This window comes from Stigmatopora nigra, chromosome 18, assembly GCF_051989575.1.
Source record: "Stigmatopora nigra isolate UIUO_SnigA chromosome 18, RoL_Snig_1.1, whole genome shotgun sequence".
NCBI classification, from domain to species: Eukaryota; Metazoa; Chordata; class Actinopteri; order Syngnathiformes; family Syngnathidae; genus Stigmatopora; species Stigmatopora nigra.
In genome coordinates, this window is record NC_135525.1 from 6,049,046 (window position 1) to 6,071,050 (window position 22,005).

The window sequence follows — 22,005 nt, forward strand, 5'->3', positions numbered from 1 at the left end:
AGGCGGGACAATGTGGTATACATTGAATTGCCGAAAATAGTACTGCATGTACAAATGTCTGCTAAAGGCTATTTTGTCCACTATTGGAAAATACCAGCTATACTTTTTCTCTATTGGTGCACATCAGTAAAATGAATTAGTTTTGTTTTTCAACTAATTGAACAAGAGTTTTTCCAATGGGATGCACAAGATTCCCAAAACAGTTTCCATATTGTGGGAAATATTCGTCTACCTCACCTGAACTGAATCCTTTCAACAAAACGGAAGCGTATCCAAACACTAGTTAGCATTCCAATTAGACAAAGACCTAAATCCACTTTCCTACTGGATCTACTCTGCGAACCGCACAGCAATATAGCAGAGGGGTCTCTAAAATGAGGGTCCTGTAGCAAATGATGAAAATATCATGGAATATGGCCCGCACACAAAGCTTGAGTTCAACCGACATTGGGTTTCCCTATTCATATTCATCACTAGATAAAGTGAATCACCAAAAACAAACATGCATTAAAATAGCAATAGTAAAATGGAGAACAACGGGCTCAATCTGTTAACGTAACAATTTTTCAGATATGTAAAACCTAAAAAAAAACAATACTTAAGCATTGGTTGCAAACCCAGCCAAACTATGAAAAAAAGTGCGACTTATAGTCCGGAAAATACGGTAGATACAGCTCAAAAGTCACCCGATTCGTATCACCTAAGAATAATATGATTAGACTCAATTTCCCATGATACAACATCCCTCTGATTTTTTTGTGCTGGCCCAAAAAGTCATGTGACATAATGAAGAACAGCTCAGTGGAAAAATCCACAATCCAATTTTTTTTTTATCCCCCCCCCCCTTTTTTTTTAAGTCAGGCTGGCCCACGTTTGACCTCGCCGCCCCAACAGCGGGCCAGAAACAACACCAGCGAGTCTAGTGACACCAGATCACATGAGATAAACAATAAAATCTCCGGGGCCCCCAAAACAATCTGATGGATAAATGAGCTCTGGGAGAACAAAGAAAGTCAAAGTACTCACAGTTCTCCGAGTGAAAATCCGGAACAAACTGCTCGTCGCTGTCAGGAACCTGAGCTGAAAGGAGAACAGAGGAAACTCAGAAACGGACGCTTTATGAAAAAGACACATTATTATTATGATTCCATTTGGTTAATCAGACGTGAGCGTGGTTTTTCAAACCTGTTCGGTTCCTGTTTGACTTCCCTTGGAACCAATGATTTGAAAAGAACTACGCAAAAACTGATATCGATTGAGACCCTACGAAGTGCATTGAAAAAAAAATCAATAAATTCTCCATATTTGCCTAATTTTGACAAGTTATGCCATCTTGAAACCTTTAAAATCTGGACTGAAGCTTTGAAATGTGACTAAGTGCCACTTAAGTTAAGTTTTTGTTGTTATGTTCTTTAAAACAAAATTACTATCCAAAAGTATCAAAAAAGTTTTTCATGAAAAACGGACACAAAAAAAAGTACATAATCACACATATGTAAAGAATTACTACAATATTGTGCACAAAAACAAGCTTTTTCCTTTAAATTTGTAATAAAAACAGAGAAAATTAACCTGTTTTTTTAACAAAATAAAAAAAAACATCAGAATATATGTACACCTATTCACAATAATATTTGAAATAACTGAAACATTAAAAAAACGATGTAAAAATATATGTTAGTAAAAGAATTTCACCCAAAAAAATGGCTCATTGAAATAATTTTGCATTCAACAATGTCTCTAATAATAATAGATGTATTTCAAAATGTATTAGTCACTTATATGGCCCAAGATAAAAGATATTTTTGCCCTTAAATCACATCCTGTGATATTTTTGAAAAGTCTCTCACCAATTTCATTCATTCACAAGGAAATGCCTGCAAGCTTGCCCGCCTGCATTTTGATTGGATGACCCCGGCACCCCCGCGGGGGCGCGTTGGCACTCATTCGCAACCTGCGTGTCTGTGTGCACGCGGCACAATTGTGAATGGACGCGGCGGATTCCTAACGGCGGCCGGCAGCACAATAGCGCCTGTCTGAGGCCGCTCGCACCTGGTCGACCGGCGCTGACTGGACTCATTCACGTCCACCCGGGATGACTTTCATTCACTAATGGGACGCCTTTGAAAGGAGACGAAAGATCGACGTGTCGCACGTGTGTGGTTAGAAACCCAAAAATGTAAAATGAAGAAGTAACGTTGGGGTTTTAGTATAACAAATCTGGGTAGACCAGTTTATTTCTTCCAATCAAAAGGTAACTTGAAGGCAGCCATTGATGGTTAGGATGAATAGTAGTACTAAAAAATGAGTATTCACAGCCAGTTGAAGTGAATTGGGAGGCAAAGAGTGAATTTTGTGTCAATTCTTTGTCATTTTAGGGTACTTACAGGTCAATTCTAGGAAATTTTGGAGTTTTTGATTGAATTTGGGGGAATTTCCAGGCAAAATAACTAATATGGTTGAGCAAAGTGCAATAGTGACCACAGTCAATCACAGATATTGCAAAATTCTAGTTTTATAGCATCTAAAAAGGACAAAAAAACATCTGATTCTGTATGGACAGCATCAATAAGCTTCAAATTTATCAAGGGGACTCCTTACATCTGTTCTAGCAGGATTCTAAAGGTAGTACACCAACACTGACTACTACTTTGAACTTTTCCTTACTCCCACCACTTGAACTTAAGCCCCAATTCCAGCAAAGTTGAACCAAATATATTTGAAGCAGAAGCCCAAAGGTTTTCTGCTAACCCCCGAAAAAATTCCAACATTATTTTCTTTCCTTTCCCAGCCAAAGCCAATTTTTTCCCTGCCAATATTGCCTCATATTTTGAACTGTTTATAACATAACACATTTTCCCCATCATTTCTCAATGGTCCATGCACAAAAAAAGCAACTCATCTAACCAAACAATGGGTTCTGTCGCCCCCAGACCCCCCCCCCCCCCCCCCGCTTTATCATTCCATCTAACGCTTTTGTGCGCGATGCGGACAAAATCCAGACCGCCACGACTCAGCTAAACAAATCGGCCGCGACAATGACAAGTGCTGTCCGAGTCGGCGTTTTGTCACGGCGCCTGGCGCATTTCCTCGCTCGTTGAGCCAGAACAGCCTGTTAACTCGCTCTGGATCTTTGCGGCCAACATAAACAGCTGCCTGACGAATCCAAGTCGATTCAAATTTGGACGCCACGTGAGCAAATGTCATCCAAAATTGGCAAAGATCCGTCATTGGTGGCATGTGGATTTTAGACATTAACCAGACGAACCATGGCCGAACAACACAAAAAGACAAAATGAATATTTCATAGAATAATTCCTGTTTCCCCCCCTGTTAAACAACCAATGACCGGCTGACACACTTTTTTGAGGGCAGTTCAGATACATGGCATTGATTTGTATGGTGACGTAGCATCCCGCGGCCTTTTTGCAACTCAATAATAGCAATATAAGTCTCTAAATTGCTACTGTTTGGCCTCGGGAAAGCAGCAAAACACACAACTGATGAAACCCAGGGCTCGACATCCCAACATCCGCCAACCATCAGCACAACCACACCCATAGACTACACATGCACATACAAATACAGTATACAAAGTACATGTATAAATATCTAGACAAGGCAAGCTAATGCGTTATCTCCGAGTTAACAAATGCATTTAACTTGTTCATTTCCATTGGGGAGAAGAGACGTTATGTGCAATTGGGTCAAATGATCACTGCCAACCTTCCTAGTTAAAATAGGTTTGAGGTCTATGGCTGTCAATCAAGGCGAATTAGGACATTTTTAAAAAGAACGCAATTTCATTTATTTAAATGTACTTCTATTCATTACCTTAAATGTATAATTGGAAGTATCTACGACAATATGATTAATCACAAAGATCTTATGGCAGTAAACTTCCACATTTTTTGCCCATATCTAATAAATATAAAGGAAATTATATAAGATTATGCAGGAGCATATATATATTAGCATGCATTGACATAAATTCATGTACGGAATATAAATATTAACTGGTTAGGATGAGTGAGCTCACAAATTAGCAGTTGTTTTTAAAATGTACGCATTTGATTAACATTATGAATTTGTTATTGCATTGTGTATATGATGATGCAACTAATCACAGACCTAACATATTTACACATATATATGAATCCAAATACATAAACAAACATACTGCCAATAATGTTTAGGAATATTAAGACTGGGCAAGGTAGTGAGTTAACTACGAGTTAACTATGAGTTAACTCACATAGGAATGAAGTTGTTTTTGAAATGGATACTTTCATTCATAAGTCTCCTTAACACTACTTTTGAATTCATTCTTGCATTACAATTACGACAATGTGATTAATCTCACGACGCCGTTGCGATTAATCAATTTCACACAAATTTCAGGCTGAAATTCCAACATTAAATTGTCACCAGTGCACTTTGTAGTTTTTCTTTGGACCCCAGTCTAAATGAATCGAACGTCCATCACCGTCAGTGGCAGCAGGTATATTTAAATACATTTTTTTTCCTTAAGTGCTTCCTTGAGATGCAAGTCCGCACAAGAAGTGTTTGTAAGCCAACACACACACACACTTGCACACACACACACACACAGACAAACTCCCTTTGTGGTAAGAGTTCCTGGGCGTCTAAACCTGAGGGCCAATAAGACAAGCCGTAACAAGCTTTCCTCGACGTCCGCCACTTCCACTTGCATCCGCGCCGTGGCCAAAAGGAAATTAAAGAAAAAAAAAAAGTCAAAATCCCCCTCGAAGCTCGCCAGGCGTTCGCGATGCCTCACAAGTACAATCGCCGGAGATAAAGTCTTTAATTAATGCGAGCGGAAAAGCAGGTCTGCACTCAAGCCACTATTTAAAGTCAAATGATAACTTTGCAGTAATTCACGTTGTGGATGGGATGCGGTTAAGATAGGAAAATGTCACACAGGTTGTTGTTGTTCTTGTGGAGACTATGTTTGAAGTCGGGTTATCCTCTGTTATTCATAAATTGATTGTCTTGAAACTATGTAGCTGGGTAGAATGGGTCTATTTATCAATCATCTTCATATTATGGTTGATTAATTCATGGCCAAAATATTAATAAGTACAGGGCAACTTGTATATTAGAAATTTACAAGTATAGTACAGCTTTCTGCCCATTAGTGTGCTGGTTTAAGTTTAAAAACAGGTGCAAGTTTAAAAAATATCATTTACACTATAAAACATGTTGAAAATATACTTCCCTTTTTAAGATACTGACAGTTCAAAAAAAATGGGAAAACCAACACTATAAAAAATGCAAGTTTTCCTTTAATTTTTACGTTTTTTCCAACTTTTATGCTGCATAAACCCAGCATTTATGCAATTTAAAATTCAAAAACATGTATATTTTAATATTTGAGAACCCTTTCTCTTGTTTTACTGTGAATATTTGAGCACCTATTTGTACAAAAACATTGTGCCCATTTTTTTTCATCCAAGTATTCATTGGATCTAGATTGGAAACTCTTTTAAATTTGAAAAGGCATTTTGAAAACACCACAAAACAAATGCAACAGCAATCTCGCCACAGACGTCACGTCTCATCAGCCTATTTGACCCGCCCTCTTTTACGGGTGACCGTGACGTATCGGCGCCATTGTCTCCCCTATTCACATGCGGCGTCAAAAACGACAAGTTCATCTCGCACCCGCGTCCCGACACACACTAAAGTCGAGAGGCAGTAAAAGTTTAACAATGTTGGCCTGCCTTTGTAGTTGCACTAACCCATTGCCAAAAAAAGGGCACATCACTCCAAGTTACAGCATTGCCTTGAGATACGAGCAATCCCTTATGATATTTTATTTTTATTTAACTGTCATTTGGCCTCAATTTGTGCGTTTAAATCGAGATTTGAGCGTAAAATTCATTACTTTGCATTCTATTAGCTCAGTCAAGAAGACTAATATTACTGATACTTCCTTATTTTGTAATCGTAGTTGTACAAAAATGCTTTTTTCTCAAATTGGATCGATTTTAAGAGATTTTTTTCTGAATTCTGAGAAATTTTAGTGATAGTTACCCTTTACTAACATACTATTACTACTTAACTTTACACGACTAAAATATGGACCCACACAAAATATGAAATATATATGCATGCATACACACACATACTGTATATGAACTGATTCACCATGATTGACAGCGTTAGACGTCCATCTTTTTAGACTGGAAGGGATGGCAGTGAGTCAGTAAGACATGATTGTTCAATGTGATTTAAGCTAAGAAAATAGTGCTCTTTGAATCCCCCCAAATTTTTCAATAAACACCATCTACATTTTTTAAGCATTTTTTGAATCCTCCAAAAAATATTGTTTTGGTGACATTACTTGTCGACTCCCTCAAAAATAGGAAAAAAACAAATATATATTGTTTCCTAACTGCAAAATCATGTGGAAAACCATGTTTGTTCAAAAAAAGACGTTTTTTTTTAAGTACTACCACCAAAAAATATGGTAGGAGGGGAGAATCAACTCCATGTAATATTGCCAAGCTCATAAACAACACTCATAAATCTAAATATTGCAATCTTACCTTCTGTGAGCCACGTCTCCTGAAGTTGGCTTAAATCCTGAAAGAGATCTGCAATAAAATACAAAAAGAAAACCTTTAAGTTACAAACAACAGCACCAAATATGATTTTAGAAGCATTCTTATTACCCATTCATGTATTTTTAAAACAAGACTTTACCTTCAGATTCCTGAGGGGGCAATTCCGTGTCCATGTATTTCCTTTTGGCGGCCATCAACAGTCTATTTGGGGGCCCATTTCCTTGCGACTTCTGCACACACACATTTGACAGATGATCAGAATAACATTTTAAAAAAAAAACTAAGCAAGCATGCAAAAAAACCACACATTCGACCAAAAAAAAGAGAGAAAGAAGTGGCTCAAGAGTGGAGAGGGTTAAAAATGGGAGGGTTCGGTTTCGAACGTAGATCTGGCCGTCTTGCACGCTCACCCAAAAAAAAAAAAGCCCTGACAACAACCTCGCTAAAAAAGGCGAAAAGTGCGCGTTTAAAGTGCAACCCGAAGAGTACATACGTTTGCTAAAGTGAAAGGCACTTGCTGGTCCAAGTATGCATCCATGTTCCGGTCCGGCCGTTTAGCCGACTGCGCTCATTTGGACCGAAGCGCAGGCTGCAAACAAAAAAAAATAAAAGCCCGACGAGCTGGGAGGAAGAAGAGTAAGTGAGAAAGAGCAGAGCAGAACGAGAAAGCAGGGGAGGGAGTGAGAAGAAGGGGGGAGGAAGGGAGAGAAGGGACTCAATGGAGGATGCATGCATAATGAGCTCCATTCACAAAAAAAAGAGCGCAAGGTTGTAAAGCCGCTTTTGCGACCATCTCAAACACTCGACGTTTCATTTCCAGTGGCTGAAATATGCTTTGTAAACTTTCAAAATGTGACCTAAAGTGATTTTAGTACGCTTGTTTTTCAGTTTTTTTGTTCTCTTTGCCTTTATATAGGCTTTGCGATTGGTGCGTTTCCTCTTTCGGGGGCTCCAGTTTCAAGGCTTAGGGAATGCAAAGACTTATGAATGAAGGCAAAGCCCCACCCCCACAGGCCAATCACATGTCTTCGCGGACTCCAGGGCAGCCAATCGGCGCCATCCCCGAAGCAGTCAGGACTTTCCAGTTGTTTTTCATTCACAAAAAAAGGCGAGGTGGGGGGAGTAAAAAAGAGCAAAAAAAGTCTCATTCACAAAAAAAGAAAAACCTGCAGAGGCTTGTTTTTCTCCTGGAAAAGGGGGCGCCGAATGTGACGTCAATTGGGTTCGAGACGAGCATTTTTGTGGTTTTGTAGTCGCCGAATGCACGGACATGGCAACATAAAAGTTGGGCTGTTAACGTACTTTTTGGTGGGGGAAAAATACAAAGAAAAGTTGGGAGAAGTTTTCACAACTGTTCACAAAGCAAAACCAATGGCCTGGACTTCATCTGACACAGCAATACTAATGTACATACTACGTATACATCAGTCATACATTGAATGGATAATATATATAACATATAATAGAGTTGGCATTGATAGTATGCTGCATTAGTGGCAGTAAGTTGTGTTTTTGGTAGAAGTATGTGACTATGAGTACTAGTCACTAGTTTGTTGTAACTAGCAGTAACTTCAAAAGTTTTGCCTCAAATTTCTATTTAAAAGGTCAATAAAAAAAGAATCAAACCAAACAGAAAACTGCAATAATGCAGTTTGCTTGTTTCAGTATATTCCTTGCAAATTTAAGCAAAAAACATTTTAAAAAACATGTAAATTGGGATCAAACATTCAAAATTTCAGTCTATTTCCTGAATTAGATATTTTTTTTAAACAAAATGACCAACTTTTTTCACCAGCATTTTCTTTCAAATTTTGCAGATTTAAAGAAAAAAATTACGCTTCATGACCTTTTTAAAATAAATTGCCTTATTTTAAAATCGATGCAAACAAAAAACTAATATCTTCCTACTGTAAATGTCAACTTTTGCCCCCAAAACTCAATTTTCCCCCCAAAAGCCCCACAATTTCCTCTCCCTAACGCAAAACATCCCAAAATCTCCTCAATGCAAATTTCCATTGCGGCCTGTTTTCATTTGGAAATGTCATCCCTCCCGTTGCTGTAGCAGAAATATTTACACGGCCCCATAAAATATTTACACCCCAAATGAAAGCCGTCACATGTGATTACAATCGGCCGGGCGTCACGGCACGCGTCCGCGGAACACACGTGTTCTTCATCAGTGGCTTACGGCCATCCAGCTAGCTCAGCACGGACGCCGACGGACGGACGAACGGACGGACGGACGGACGGACGGACGGACGGACGGGAGACACTTTGAGCTCAGAGTGCTTATTGATTCCAGCGGGATGGATGGAGCGCCATTATGTCTGTCGATGGAGACGAATCCTCCAGCAGTGAGTGACACGTGAGTGAGGAGACAAAAGTGCCGATATCAAGACTGTCGCAACACAAGACCTATTGCCTTTGAGTGGAATTTACTTTAAATACATGTGACGAGCTGTGACTTAACATTGACATTGTGAAAAGATGTACGACTTAATATTGGCTGACGTTTAAAGGGATAGACATCCAATCGGGCCAGAACGGGAAGCGCGGAATGTGGTATAGCTAACTTTAAAAGTCACGTTTTAACAGAAAATTGAGGTAGAAAAGAAGAGCTGGAAAAAAAATTGATGTGGAAGTTTCTGAAGTGGGGCTTTATTTCTCAATTGTGCAGAAATCCAAGGGTTTTAATTAATAATTATAGAAAAGCTCATCTATTTTAACTGGGAGAAGTCGCCTACTGACTGAAAAATATATATTTTTGATTAAAAAAAAGAAAAAACTGATTCTTAAAATACAGTTGAAACATATTTTCAGAAAAATAAATTATAAATCGCCTTCTGACTTGAATTTATAAAAAATATATATGATTTGATTAAAACTAAAAAGAAAAAACGGTAAACTGATTCTTAATAAATATTGAGTAGAATTTTTCTTCCAAAAAACTAAATTACAAAATATTCGCCTAATACGTTAGACTGTTTTTATGAATTATACGCTTGAAATAAAAGGGACTGTAGTTAACATATTGCCTTTAAAAGAAGCTAATGGTTTAGAACGCCCTTTTTTTAGTTCAAAAAGTAGATCAGATCTGAGCAGGACTACATTGATGAAAAATGAGTCAGTCAGAGTATTTTTTAATGACGCCGTCCGTCTATTCCGAAGGCGCCCGAGGGACGTGCAACATAATGCCGAGACATGCCAGTCGACCCGCATTCGACCTTGGCAGGAAGAGCTATTTGCATACAAAACAAAAGTCCTCCACTAGCGTACGGGGTTATTTTCAGGTGCACGTTTGCCACACCTTGGCTCCTTCCCACACGGGTTCAAGCCCCAGTGGTTGTTTTGAGGGATTCCTCTAAACCCCGCCTCCCTTTTCACACGGCCACTGTTTACACGGGCGATCATTTTCCGGTCGACGAGGCTCGTGGGACAAAATGCGGGCGTCTAAACAAACCTAGCATGAGAGTGTTTGCTTAAAAAACGCGGTGGCGGCTCGTCCGATGCGGTTTTGATGGGGTGCATTTACATGAGCTTTCGCGTTGTCATAATGGGAGCCTTTTCACACGGATCCCCGAGTTTGCATGTCAAAAAAAGCAAATGAACGAAGAAAAAATGAACAAAAAAAGCACTATTTAAAATACGCCAATCCTTAGGATTTTATCGATAACCTTTTGGTTTTCATAATACAACACCTGTATGAGGAAAACTGCTTAATGACCTCATTAAAAAAAATAAAAAGTGTTTCGTAATTGAAATGTTTTTGACAAAAAAAGCTCATCCAATTCTGCAATTCCCAAACCAACCACTAGAGGCTGAGCCTATATGAAGGCTTCATTGAGTAGCTTTAAACACAAGCGAGAGAGAAAATGAATGTAAATGGTGTGTTTTGGCTCAATAAATGTTAAGAAACACTGTCAATGTCAACCTACTTTTCTCCAGGCTCATTCCCCGAGCGGCGGTGGCGTTGCCGGGACGCCGGTTGGTGCGGAAATCGGACTTGGGCAGCCACCTGCGGCCGGGCCTCCTCTGGCAGCACACTGGCTCGCTTGTTCCGGGGCCGCCGGCCCGGTGGGTCGGCCTCGTCTGGCCCGCTTGGGTCCTGAAGGGAGATCAATCAGGTGAGCACAATAGCTTTCAGAGGCTTGTTTTGAGCTTAAGAGACACGGCGACCATGCAGCTGTGAAAGTCGGCTGCCAACAGGAAACGGACCGACAACTACGCGGACACAAACCCAATGATACATGGGCACAAGACATAAGAAAATGTGTCCCTTTAAATTTGTGGATTATTATAGGATAACTTACTATTTTACTATTGAAAAAAAATTGGCATTAATATTAGTCATTTATTTTAAATTTTCCTGTAATTAATACAAGTTTTATTACTGTTTTCATAATATTATTAATGTTTTAGGAAAAATAATGTATATAATGAATATAACTCAAATGAATAGAAACAGAACTCGGTTTATGGACTCCACAATAGCAATAAAGTTGAAATCAAAGTATTTAAAGCTAATTATCATTGGATTTTTGTATTATTTTTTCCAAATACATTTTAGTGAATACATGTAAATGAATAAATTGCTAATAAAATGAACATTAATACACTGCCTAAGGCCCAAATAACAAAAAACATCATGATATATCACTGTATTTAAACTATGTGCAGCAGATGTCCAATTCTTTTCAACTGGAAGGATTGGCTGAAAATGCTGCAGGCTAAAACTAACTCAAATGTAGACAATGACTACAAATTAAGGTTTAAAAAGTTTCTGGGGTGAGATTTTACTCTATTTAAGGGCGTCAATGTGCAGTTATGTTTCAGTCCAACATGGACGTCCAACCAAATTTCTTAATCCACCTCTCCCATTCAAAATAGATTGGACGTCCAGCTCCGATAAAGGTTGGCAATGAGCGCCCTATAAAGTGTTAACTTAACATCTCATTTTTAAAACTTCTATGTTGCATTTGATACGTTTTGGCGTCCCATTCATTAATTCCGCAACCCATCACGTACAAGCGTATTTATGCTTTTTAAAAAAAGAGTCACCCGAGGCAAGCGCTTAGTCGGGATGTCATTGTCGCATTCAAAGAGGAGACAGAGTCGATCTTTGTAGTAGTAGTAGTAGTGTGAAGACCCCACCGCACCCCCCTTAGTCCGCCCCGCCTCTATTGTCACTGCACATGTCTATTTAGACTCTATTTTACACATTGTGCTAATTTTACCGTGGATGCTAAATAAGCACTTCACTTACAGAAGTGTGGTTGTTTTTTGGTTTGAATTGGGGTGGGGGAGCCTTCAAATCATCCCACAAGAGTGTCATTCAGAAATGTCACAATGAAAGCCTGCGATCACAAGTTAAAAACACATTCATGGCAAGTTATTTGAGCCCTTTTAAAGAGCGTTTAAGCCAGAAGTTGGGGGGGTTTGGACTACTCTCAAAGATTTAGTTTGTCTTTACAATTGGGGTGCTTGGGTTCATTTTGGGTACAGTAATAAAGGGAGCATTGAATTTTTAAGTCAAGCATTTTCAATTGAATTTTCAAGGTTTGATTGACAAATAGAATCATTTAAAATTCAGGAGTTAACTTTAATTAAAGAAGGTGTTAATGTCTGAATTTTTGTATTTACCAACTACAGTCTTCCCTCGATTATCGCAACTTCACTTATCACAATTTTTTTTCTGCTATTAAGCCACTCCCCCCAATTTTTAGATGATCTGGTCTACATTAACTGCGATATACGAAGGATTACTGTACAGAGTCAAAAAGCATGAAAAGTATACATAAGTTCATGAATGTGTGAGCAAATTAAATTGAGAAATTAAAACTGGAAAATCCTAAATACAATTTAAAAGAAAAATCACATTTTTCAGATGATAAGTCGCACCGGAGTATAAAAAATACACAAAAAAAGTATCCACACGATGAAAGAAGATGAAAAACTGAAAATTGCATCTAAAATCAAAGCATGAAGGAAAAAACTGGTGGCAAATTTTAAATTTTTTGATATAAAATTAGTTCTAAAAAAAAAGTCATGCAGCCAACAATTAATAGAAAATGTTGGTTGGGATTATTTGATGGTTGGACATTAAAATGGTTATAAATAATTTAAAAAACGATTTAAATTAGCAAAATTAATCAGATTTTTTAATGAAGTGAGCTAAATGGCAATTATTGAGTGACAATTTTTGGGGTGGACGTTTCCCTTCATTTATGAAAGAGGCATGATGTTTAGCTCCTCTTTGTGCTGGGATGGCCATGTTGTTTTGATTTGAAGGCACATGCTTCCAAATGAGAGCTACAAAAATATTGGACTCAAGACAGGTGAGGTCAGCTGGCTCGGAAATGTGAAGCCATGACGTCAGCCTTGGTCGATGGAGTGAGATCATTTTTTTTCCCCCCTCTTCAGAAATAGAGAGCAAGAGAAAAGCACTTCATTCGCCGCTCGGTTCGTAATCACGTGGCCTAATTTGACAACTTCAAGCCTTTGTTTGATAGATTATAATCTACAGGACAAAGTCAAAATAATACTTTGACGTCATCTCTGACGTTATCTGCAAATCAGTGATGGGGCAGTTTTGTTGAATGAAGCGTCTGTTACATGACAATGTGGAAGGATATGGAAAGTGCTGAGGAAAATAATAAATGCCTATTTTTGCGTTTTTTCCATCGTAAAAATAGTTATTTGGCTCTAAAAGGCGTTCGACAAAACTCCAGGTGAGCTCCTGTGCTTATATTACCATCTAGTGGTCAAGAAAAACAGTCACAATCATTATTACAATGGTAGAAAAAAATAAAACGATAAATAAAAAGGCAGTTGATGTGCTGAAAGCCACTAGATGACAGCAAAAACAAACAAGCAGAGTGTTTTGCTGGGTTCCAATTGGATTAAATTCTTGCTTCTTTTGTTAGGCATCTAATTAAAATTGGAGCTATTATCTCTGATCTGTAATGAGGATGTTGCTAAGCGAATTAAACACGTTTCAACATAATGTCACTAACAGCATTTGTTCATCTGGGAGACCACGAGACAAAACATCTCACGGGGATGGCTACAAATCTTAAATTTGGCCCCTCAAGGAATGCATCTAAAAGGAGGAAAATAAAATTTATAAAATAAATCTTTACATTTATGTGTTTTAGAGATACTGCTGCTGCTAACTTGTACACTCTCTGCAATGCAAAGTAAATATGGCGGGGTTGTGTGAGGCTTAAAAAGCGTATGGGAAGAAGCAAAGATTTGCTGGAGGGAGGTGCGATCGCACGTCTGCCCAATTCCAGATGGGAATGAGAGAGAAGAAAGGGAACATCCCGGGAAGATAAGATCCCAAATGGGAAGATAAGTCATAAAGTGGTGGAGACCCTGACTTCACCCCAACTTGCCCTCATAACTCTGACCTAAAAGGATTTTTCGGTAGCAGTGGTAGTAGTAGTACTTCCAGTACTACTACTATTATAGATCCATTCTAGAGGATGTATAACACTGCTCCCTACAAGTACTACTACCACTTGTAGTACTGCCAGTACTAGTAGTACTAGAGGTAGTAGTAATTGTAGTGCACAGTGTTATACATCCTCTAGAATGGATCTGTAATAGTAGTAGTAGTACTAATAGCAGTAGTATAGTAGCACTAGAAGTACTAGTACCAGTAGTACTAGTAGCAGTAGTAGTACTAGCAGTAACAGTAGTAGTACTACTCGTAGCAACAGTAGTAGTACTAGTAGAACTACTAGTAGCAACAGTAGTAGTACTAGCAGTAACAGTAGTAGTACTAGTTACTAGTACTACTACTGCTACTGCTAGTACTACTACTGTTGCTACTAGTAGTACTACTAGTGACTAGTAGTACTACTAGTAGCAACAGTAGTAGTACTAGCAGTAACAGTTATAGTACTAGTACTACTAGTAGTAGCAGTAGTAGTACTACTAGTAACAGTAGTTGTATTTGCAATAGTAGGAGTAACATTAGCAGTAATAGTAGTAGTATTAGTATCAGTACTTGTCGAAATAATAGAAATACTAGTGGTAGTGCTAGTAGTATTAGTACTTGTAGTACTACTAGTGGTAGTAGAAGTAGTAGTAGTAGCTTTAGGGAGTAGTTTTATACATTCATTAGATGGAGTTAGTACTAGTAGTAGTGGTTAGGAGTTATGCTATACTACATCAATGAGATGGACCTGTGGTAAAGGGATTTTCATACAATGATTAACCAATAATGAGTGACACTTTATATAGCGGAAAATGCACTATTTCAAAATAAATTTCCAAATCTGTAATGTTTGTGGATGCTGCAAAGCTAGTATAGCGATTCTGATCTGAATATAAATACGTTTTTCACTTGCTGTAGATATACTGCCAATTTTTCTCCGATTTGAAATGGTACGTTTTTCAACAATAGACGTCCAATCCATTAGAAGTGGGACACTGGCAGACTTCCCCCGTCTAGCAGCGTCAGAAGCAGCCAAGGAGTAAACGTGCGCCCCACGCTTCTCGGTCTCATTCATCCGAGCATCCTCCTCTTCATCCATTCACAAACCACATCCGCCTCCAGCGCCATCCTCCGCCGTCACGATGCGGCCGGGGGACGGACGGCAGCCTCCGTCACGGGAAGACGGGAAGCGCACGTGCGAGTGTCCTCACGTGCGGCGAGGTGGCAGACAGACGCTCACGCTCTCCGGCGACTGCCTAAAAATAGCACCGGCGGAGGAGGAGACTACTCCGGCGTTAAATAAAAATCCGAGGGGTTATTTTTAAGCCCGGCGTCCCTCTGCTGCAATCTTGGACGTGACTTCCCTATCAAAAAAACAGCAACAAGCCAACAGTTTCTATTCTTGTCCTCCCTCCGGTGTAAACTTTACCTTCGCTTGAGCGTGACAACTTATTGCTGATGAATGAACGTGGGTACCCGACAACATGAAAGCGGTGTCACCATAACAACCACCTCTTGCCTTTTAGGAGCCGATTATTTTGCACTTGTATGCCTTGTGGCCTTCACAGGGCATTGATTTGGTCTTTTGCTTGTTTTTTTTCCTCCATTCCGTTTCTTCTTTGTCAAATCGTCAAATACTCTTTTTTTCTAATCGTGCACGAGAAGAAAGCTACACATTAAGTCATCAATGGCAGCGATGAGTTTAAGAAAAAAAAGCAGAAAGTTTAAGATGAATGATAAAATCTAAAGAAACTTTTTCAAGACTTTCAAAAAATTTCCTATGCTTTGCATGGCCTGTACATATACATGTATATGCATATGATATGTATGTGTATATGTATGTGTATATGTATATGTATGTGTATATGTATGTGTATATGTATGTGTATATGTATGTGTATATGTATGTGTATATATATGTGTATATGTATGTGTACATGTATGTGTACATGTATGTGTACATGTATGTGTACATGTATGTGTACATGTATGTGTACATGTATGTGTACATGTATGTGTACATGTATGTGTACATGTATGTGTACATGTATGTGTACATGTATGTGTACATGTATGTGTACATGTATGTGTACATGTATGTGTACATGTATGTGTACATGTATGTGTACATGTATGTGTACATGTATGTGTACATGTATGTGTACATGTATGTGTACATGTATGTGTACATGTATGTGTACATGTATGTGTACATGTATGTGTACATGTATGTGTACATGTATGTGTATATGTATGTGTATATGTATGTGTATATGTATGTGTATATGTATGTGTATATGTTTGTGCGTATATATTATATATACATACATATACATATACATACACCTACATATAAATCCATATATATTCCGAATTTTTAGGCATTTCTTATATATTTCAAAAGATAATTCAGTAAAATTCTTTGGAGTCTTTTTTATACTATTCGCTTGACTTTTAAATAAAAAAAAACTCTTTGAATAATAGAGGAAACTAACAGAATTTGAAAACTGTGAGTAAAATCGTGTCCTTCACTTGCTGACCAAAAGATGAAAGGCGGAAATTCAAACGTAGGCTTACAAGCACAAAAAGAACGAAATTAAATAAGATAAAAGATGGGAGCACTTGGGCGTGAGATTTGTGAAGAAGGCTTCTTCAGTAATAGCAATTATATTAGTGTTTTTTTATTACAGCGCTCTCTTTTGCAGTAGCAGATCAGTGCATCTTTTTCTTTTCCTGTTTCCACCTCAATTTCAACTCCAACCTTCCCTTTCTTTGCCAAGTATTGTTGCGGCAGAACAAATACAGGCTTGCTAAGAACGAGAGTGCAGAGGAACTCATTCGAGGAGCAATTTCAAAAGTACGACAAAGCAGGTATCAAACATACGGCCTGGGGGGTCAAATTTGGCCCGCCGCCTCATTTTCTACGGCCCGTGAAAATCAATAAAGTGCATTAACCTAGTTTCAAAAAAGGAAAAACATTCCTGCAATTCTCAAGGAGATAAAGAAAGGTTCAAATACTGCAAAACCAAAAAATTACATTTGTAAAAATTGAGGAATACAATTTAATGGATGGAAATAGAATATGAATTCATTCATTTTCCAAACTGCTTAGCCTCACGAGGTTTGCAGGTGGGGTACTATCCCTGCCTGTGGTACACCCTGAACTAGTTACAACCAATCACAGGGCACTACTACTAACCACTCAACCAACAGAGCACCAAAACAACAACATTTCATTACATTTTGCTACCTTGACACTAAAATATGAAGCTAACCAATAGCCAAATGACTGGTGAATGGAAATGGGCCATTCCTTTCCAAAGCACAATTCACCCCTACAAAGTACTGACCCCGAACTATTAGCGGAAATGTCCATTTTTGGGCTTCCCATCCTTGTAAAACCACTACATTCCTTCAGCATTGTTCTATGAAATGTATATTTCATCATCACATATCTTATCCCAAGTGTCATTCCCTAAGCTTCTATCGTTTTGTTCTCCCTGAATGTAGGCTGGAATTGATTGTCTTTTTCCCCCACCGCCCTTTTTACATCCCACGTCCTTGGACCAGGGCGTCTTTACCCGATATTTCCCAGCTCACATGGATTAATTGTTCTTTGCAACAAGGAACAGTCAAAGGACAGCCGAGGATCTTGAATGTTCTTTAGACTTTTTCGAAATGTCAGAATAAAAAGCAGGAAGCTGCTCAGGGGAACCAAAAAGCGCCAATTGAGCTCTCCACCTTTGTTTTATTGGCCAAGTAATTGGCGTCGATTGTCAGCGCGAAATTGAGAGCGCGCTAATAGAGTCAAAAGACTCTTGAAACAACAGCGAGGACATTTGACGTTAAAAGCGGCACGACGTGGTCCGTTGGATCCAAGGTCGTTGTTCTTTTGCACCTTGCTATATTCTATTACTGGCGGGACATTTATATTTTCCTCCACCTTCAAGTTTTCATCTCCCATTTATCTCAGTTGACAAGTTGAATAATCCTCGCCGCCATCGCCGCCGACTCGCTGACGGGCAAACTCCGTCGGATTGTGCAGTGTGTGTGCCATGTGCTTGGAAGATCAAAGTTTACTTTAGGATTTATTCAGGTGGGAAATCAATAAATGCATTGATTTTTTAAATGTTTTTAGGAAAGAGTTATACACGATTTTAGGCAACACACTTTTAGTCCTGTTCTGGATTTAGGTCTGGGCAACCTAGCCATAAAAAGATCACTTTTTTTTTCCAAATCATTGCTAACTTTGATAAGAATGGATGGACAATCTTTGTGAACTGGAACAAATTAAATCAACTAATCAGCAACTAATCAAGGACCAACTATTAGTTTAATTTGTTAACCTCAAAATTATTCAAATCCTCTATTAATGGGCTTTTTATAGAAAATGTATGTATTTATCTTAATGATTTATCAAAACACAAGGACATTTTTAAATGATTCTTTTAATTTTAATTTCATGTTCATAAAGTTATTTACTTTTAAATTTTCTTGAAAAATGATTGTCGTTCTCAAAGATTAGACACTAGAAAATTTAATTTTAGGAAAATAATAATAATAATAAAGCTTAGCATTAGTTTAGTGAACATCTTTAGATTTGAATGACAGTCAATGTCATTTTCCTCCTCTGCAGTTCATGTTAAAGTCTACTCCAACTGGATTCTAACCGACGTCTTAACCTCCTAAAACCCAGACTCTTGCAAGGCCTGCAGCTCCTAGAAGCCTAAAAACCATCAAAATTGGCCTCTAAGAAGCGACCAGTAATCTATCTGCCAAACTATAATCAATTTCCATCATGTCTAAGCCAACAACCCACAAATTTCAAACCCCAATATAGGTTTCATGTCCTAAATCCAACCCTTTCCCTAATTTGAATCCCAATTTGCAAACCCAAACTGTCATTTAGGCTAACCTCAATAATAAACAGCCAACTTAAAACCCAAGCAATGACCAATAACCCTATTTTGCAACCTCCATTTTACTGTAATGTACTCTTGAAGGCCATATCTCTCCGTCTGCTACGTAATAACAAACGCATCCTCGGGGCCGCGATCCTTTGCACACCTACGCGTTCTATCCATCAGCGACTTCTGATCTTTAGCTTTCTTTTACTGACAAATGCTGACATTCCAAAAGCTCCCCTTTTTCTCTTTTCTGTTTGCCTTCCACGTCTCCCGTGTTTGTTTATTCTTCCTCACCGACATGTCTGTCCTTATTAATCCTATCAAAGATTGCATTAGCATTACATTTGCATGTTTTACCCCCCCCCCCCTTTCTCACTTGAATTTGATTAAATTTTTCTATTCCGTATTGAAAGACGAGGAATACAAAAAGCGTTAAGAGTAGAGCGTTCTTCACAGCTGCCTTGAAAATGGAGTTTGGCAGCCAGTGATGCTGTGAATCGGTTCCAATCGGAAAATCAATGGCGTGATTGCATTAGAGTGGTGATTTTCCCACGTCGAAAGCCACGTAATTAGAGTCCTAAAATAGATATTTGAAGTGGAAAACAGATATTCTTTATCTTCTACATAGAGCGACCAATATAAATTAGAAGTTCTTGCACTTAAAAAAAACAACCTATTGTCATTTAGCATAATTGCATTGTGCGAATAATGAAGTCATCATATGATAAATGGATATTTGAACACAAACGTAAAAGTAAAAATTATATTCATCTTTTAACAATTATCAATTAAAATCTCTTAAATTATTCATGTTTTAACCAATGCGTGATTGCATTCCACTAATGATTTTCCTCCTTCAAATGGCATCTTATCAAAAGCACAAATGGATATTTGAACACAAACATCAAATATCACACATATATCTTTATCTTCTGGGAAGAGCAATGATATAAACATGGAGCTTTTTCTCTTTTGAATTAAACTTGGTGTCCTTTACCTTGATTGCATTGCGCTAGTCATTTTCCCAAGTCAAATAACATAGTAATTGTACTACAGAGAGATATTTGAACATAAACGTAAGAGTCTTCTACTGAAGTATAAATGTGTACTTTTTGTTTTACTTCAATGCCTGATGCTTAAATCAATAAACCATGTTTGTATTCCATTAATGAGTCAAAATAACGTCTACAAATAGATATGTGAATACAAACAGAAGAGCAAAACCTATTCTGCTGGGAAGAGTGACAAATAAACGTTGAGTTTAAAAGCAAGATGTATATCGCGAGCCTACACTGCTGCGTTGCAGACTTACAGTATAAAGCACATTTGTACAAGCGATCCCTTGTAAATCTTTCACTTGGGCTTCTAATCTGCTTTTGTTACGCAACTTGCCACAAGGTCAGGTTCACTGCGAACATAAATAGAGTGAAGTACCTGTAACGAGGCAGAATAAATGTCATCTTCAGCCTGAATAGTTCTGGACGTGATGAGCGTTTTAAAATGACACTTGGAGATTTTAATGTGTCGCGTAGAAGACATGTTAAATCTTACCAAACGACGACGCCCCTCCCATTCTAGTACGGCGACAATCGGTCTTAACACACACGGTCGGGCTTTGTAAGAATAGGCGGAGAATGGAATTTTTCACGACTTGGGATTTTACTTTACTACCACCTGCACCAGCTTTACGGCTTGGCAAACTGGAGTGGCAACACCTGGCTCGGCAGGTCCATGTGTTGACACACTCTCCAGCGGACACGCAATTGCTTCATTCGTCTAATTTGTCAGCCAAAGAAACAATGATTCTGGTGTTTTAATGCACGTTTTGTACTAATGATGAAAGGTGTTTTATAATAAGCCAATGCCAACTTCACTTTTGTGAGAATTGTCTATATTTTTCTTTTCCGGGAAAGTTGAGCAGCTTCCCCCCCATGCAGGCCGATACTTTGTACCGACCGGACCAGTTTCAGACCTGAGAACCAACCATCCACCAAGCATATTTTGTCACCCATTTGCATTGACGCTACTGCAAAAATAAAATTAATCAATGTAAGAAATTGCCTTTAGCAAAGCTCCATGAAGTATGATGTAGAACAAACCCTAACTACTACTACAACAACTACTACTACTAATACTATTAATAGAGCTTCATCTAGTTGCTGTATAACACCAGCCTCTACTTCTACTATGACTACTACTGCAGCTTAATCTAGTTGCTGTATATATAACACAACCCTCTACTTCTACTATGACTACTACTACTACTACTACTACTACAGCTTCATCTAGTGTATGTATATCACCCCCCAGTACTACTACTTCTTCATCTAATGTATATATAACCCCCCATAACGACTACTACTACTACAGCATCACCAAATGTATGTACAACAACCCTTACTACTAATACAGCTTCATAGAATGTATGGATAACACAATAATACTACTATTACTCCAACCACTACCACCACCATTACTACTGCATTTTATAATCCGCTGCGCCTGATATATTAAAAATGTGCGAAAAATACAAGTCTTAAGTGAGGGATTAATTTTTTTAAATAAAATGAAAAGAATATTTTCACCAGTTTTAACGCTCTTATTAAAAACATAAATAAAAAGTAAAATGAACATAGTAAAAAAAACAAATAAAAATTGAAAGAGTATATTTACTCACCCATAGTGATGTGGTGTTCATTTGCCTGACTTTGGCGCTTACAGCAGGAGATCGATTCACACTTGGTGGGCGTGTGATTGTGACTGTGTCTGCCCCTCTTTGTGTCCTACCACTAACTGGCGACCAGTCTAAAGCCAGCACTCCATGATAAAATAAAGCTCCTAGGAAAAAGACAAAGAACATACACATTTGAATTGATGTTTCTATTGACAGAAAACAATAACTCAGCATATTGGCATCCTCTTAGTTTTATTGGTATTGAAAACTTTGGAGAAATCCACTGTACTCCCCAATGCCCCTGAATTGGTTAAAAATGAATTGGAATAATATTGCTGTTTACGTCAGGGAAGGTGCAAATACCTGTCCATGCATGCGTGCATGTTGTATGTG

General features: G+C 38.3%; 1 protein-coding gene and 1 long non-coding RNA gene across 2 annotated transcripts in view; both read right to left on the reverse strand.

Annotated features, from left to right (window-relative positions):
* etv4 (ETS variant transcription factor 4) overlaps positions 1-7,285 on the reverse strand; it is a 34,838-nt gene extending 27,553 nt beyond the window's left edge. Inside the window, exons 1-4 of the mRNA XM_077738660.1 lie at positions 7,084-7,285; positions 6,730-6,820; positions 6,573-6,620; positions 1,027-1,080 (exon numbers count right to left, since the gene is read on the reverse strand). Of these exons, the coding sequence (XP_077594786.1) occupies positions 1,027-1,080; positions 6,573-6,620; positions 6,730-6,820; positions 7,084-7,128 (238 nt within the window). The 5' untranslated portion in view covers positions 7,129-7,285. The remainder of the gene's footprint in view (positions 1-1,026; positions 1,081-6,572; positions 6,621-6,729; positions 6,821-7,083) is intronic.
* Positions 7,286-10,531: 3,246 nt separating this feature from the next.
* Positions 10,532-22,005, reverse strand: part of LOC144211957 (uncharacterized) — a 28,362-nt gene continuing 16,888 nt past the window's right edge. The window contains exons 4-5 of the long non-coding RNA XR_013329691.1: positions 21,616-21,776; positions 10,532-10,695 (exon numbers count right to left, since the gene is read on the reverse strand). This is a non-coding gene — a long non-coding RNA (uncharacterized LOC144211957). The remainder of the gene's footprint in view (positions 10,696-21,615; positions 21,777-22,005) is intronic.